A 1100-nucleotide genomic window follows, 5' to 3' on the forward strand; every position below is an offset into this window, starting at 1 on the left:
TTTGATTCAAACTTTTTTTTTAAATAATCATTAATTCTAAAAAATGTTTTATTATTTTTCTTTAAATTGAAATTTTAAAAAAATTATTAACGTTTATTTTTAAAAAAATTTTAAAATATTTGATATTTTGTAATATAAAATTTCCGCGCTACGCTATAGTTGATTAATAAATCTTTTAACATTTCATTAGAAAAAAAAATATAATTACGCCATATATTTACAATAATTTAATTTATAATTTTTTTAAACCTTTTTACATTTTAAATAAAAAAATTTATATACACCATATATTTATAATTTTTAAAATTTTTTAATTATATATATTTTTTTAAATTCGACTAACTTCTATTTATTACATTTAATTTTTTAAAATTAATTTTATGCGCACGATAAGATCATTTTAATTAATAAATTATACAATATATTTTTACTTTTAAAAACCTTTAATTAACTTATTTAATTAACTTTTAATACATTATTATTATTAATGTCATAAATTTTAAATTTTAAATTAAAATTTAATTTCATTTTAATTATCAAATATCTCTGCGCTTTCCCTACTTGTTCCTACCTCCGGTATTATTTCCCTCCTTTTCTTACTTTGTGTCTGTAAAAATTTATAAATTTCATATATTCATTTACTTTATTATTCATTTTTCTCCTCCCTTATTTTATCTAATTTACCACATCAGTTGAAGATTCCTCATTCTTTCTTTTAGGCAGATGATTTCCTTTTAATAGCTCATTTATTGGCATGTGTCCTTCAATCTTCTTAATGTCATTTAAGTTATTCACCTCTAAATATGGTGGTTTTACTGTTAAATTTAAAACAGAACATAAATATATATATATATATATTGTAACGCCGCAGTCCGCTGCGGCGGAGCAGCGTCCCGCCGCCGTCACAAGGCGCGGGTTCGCGCCCCTTTTTACCGGACCGGCAGCTGCATTGTCGAGATGAGACCGAGATCTCCGGGAGGCCCGAATTGAAAACGCGTACATTTTATTAATTTGCTTTGAACCTCTTGTATGTACCGCGGCACCTCACCGGACAAACGGATCGACGAAGGAGAGGAGTCAAGGTCGCTGACGGCGGAAAA

At 26.7% G+C, this 1100-nt stretch overlaps 1 protein-coding gene across 1 annotated transcript in view; it reads right to left on the bottom strand.

Annotated features, from left to right (window-relative positions):
* Nucleotides 1-470: 470 nt before the first annotated feature.
* Nucleotides 471-1100, bottom strand: part of LOC105461514 — a 3883-nt gene continuing 3253 nt past the window's right edge. The window contains exons 4-5 of the mRNA XM_011708012.1: nt 685-815; nt 471-607 (exon numbers count right to left, since the gene is read on the bottom strand). Coding sequence (XP_011706314.1) covers nt 530-607; nt 685-815 — 209 coding nt within the window. The 3' untranslated portion in view covers nt 471-529. The remainder of the gene's footprint in view (nt 608-684; nt 816-1100) is intronic.

Source organism: Wasmannia auropunctata, unplaced genomic scaffold, assembly GCF_000956235.1.
Source record: "Wasmannia auropunctata unplaced genomic scaffold, wasmannia.A_1.0 LD285927.1, whole genome shotgun sequence".
NCBI classification, from domain to species: Eukaryota; Metazoa; Arthropoda; class Insecta; order Hymenoptera; family Formicidae; genus Wasmannia; species Wasmannia auropunctata.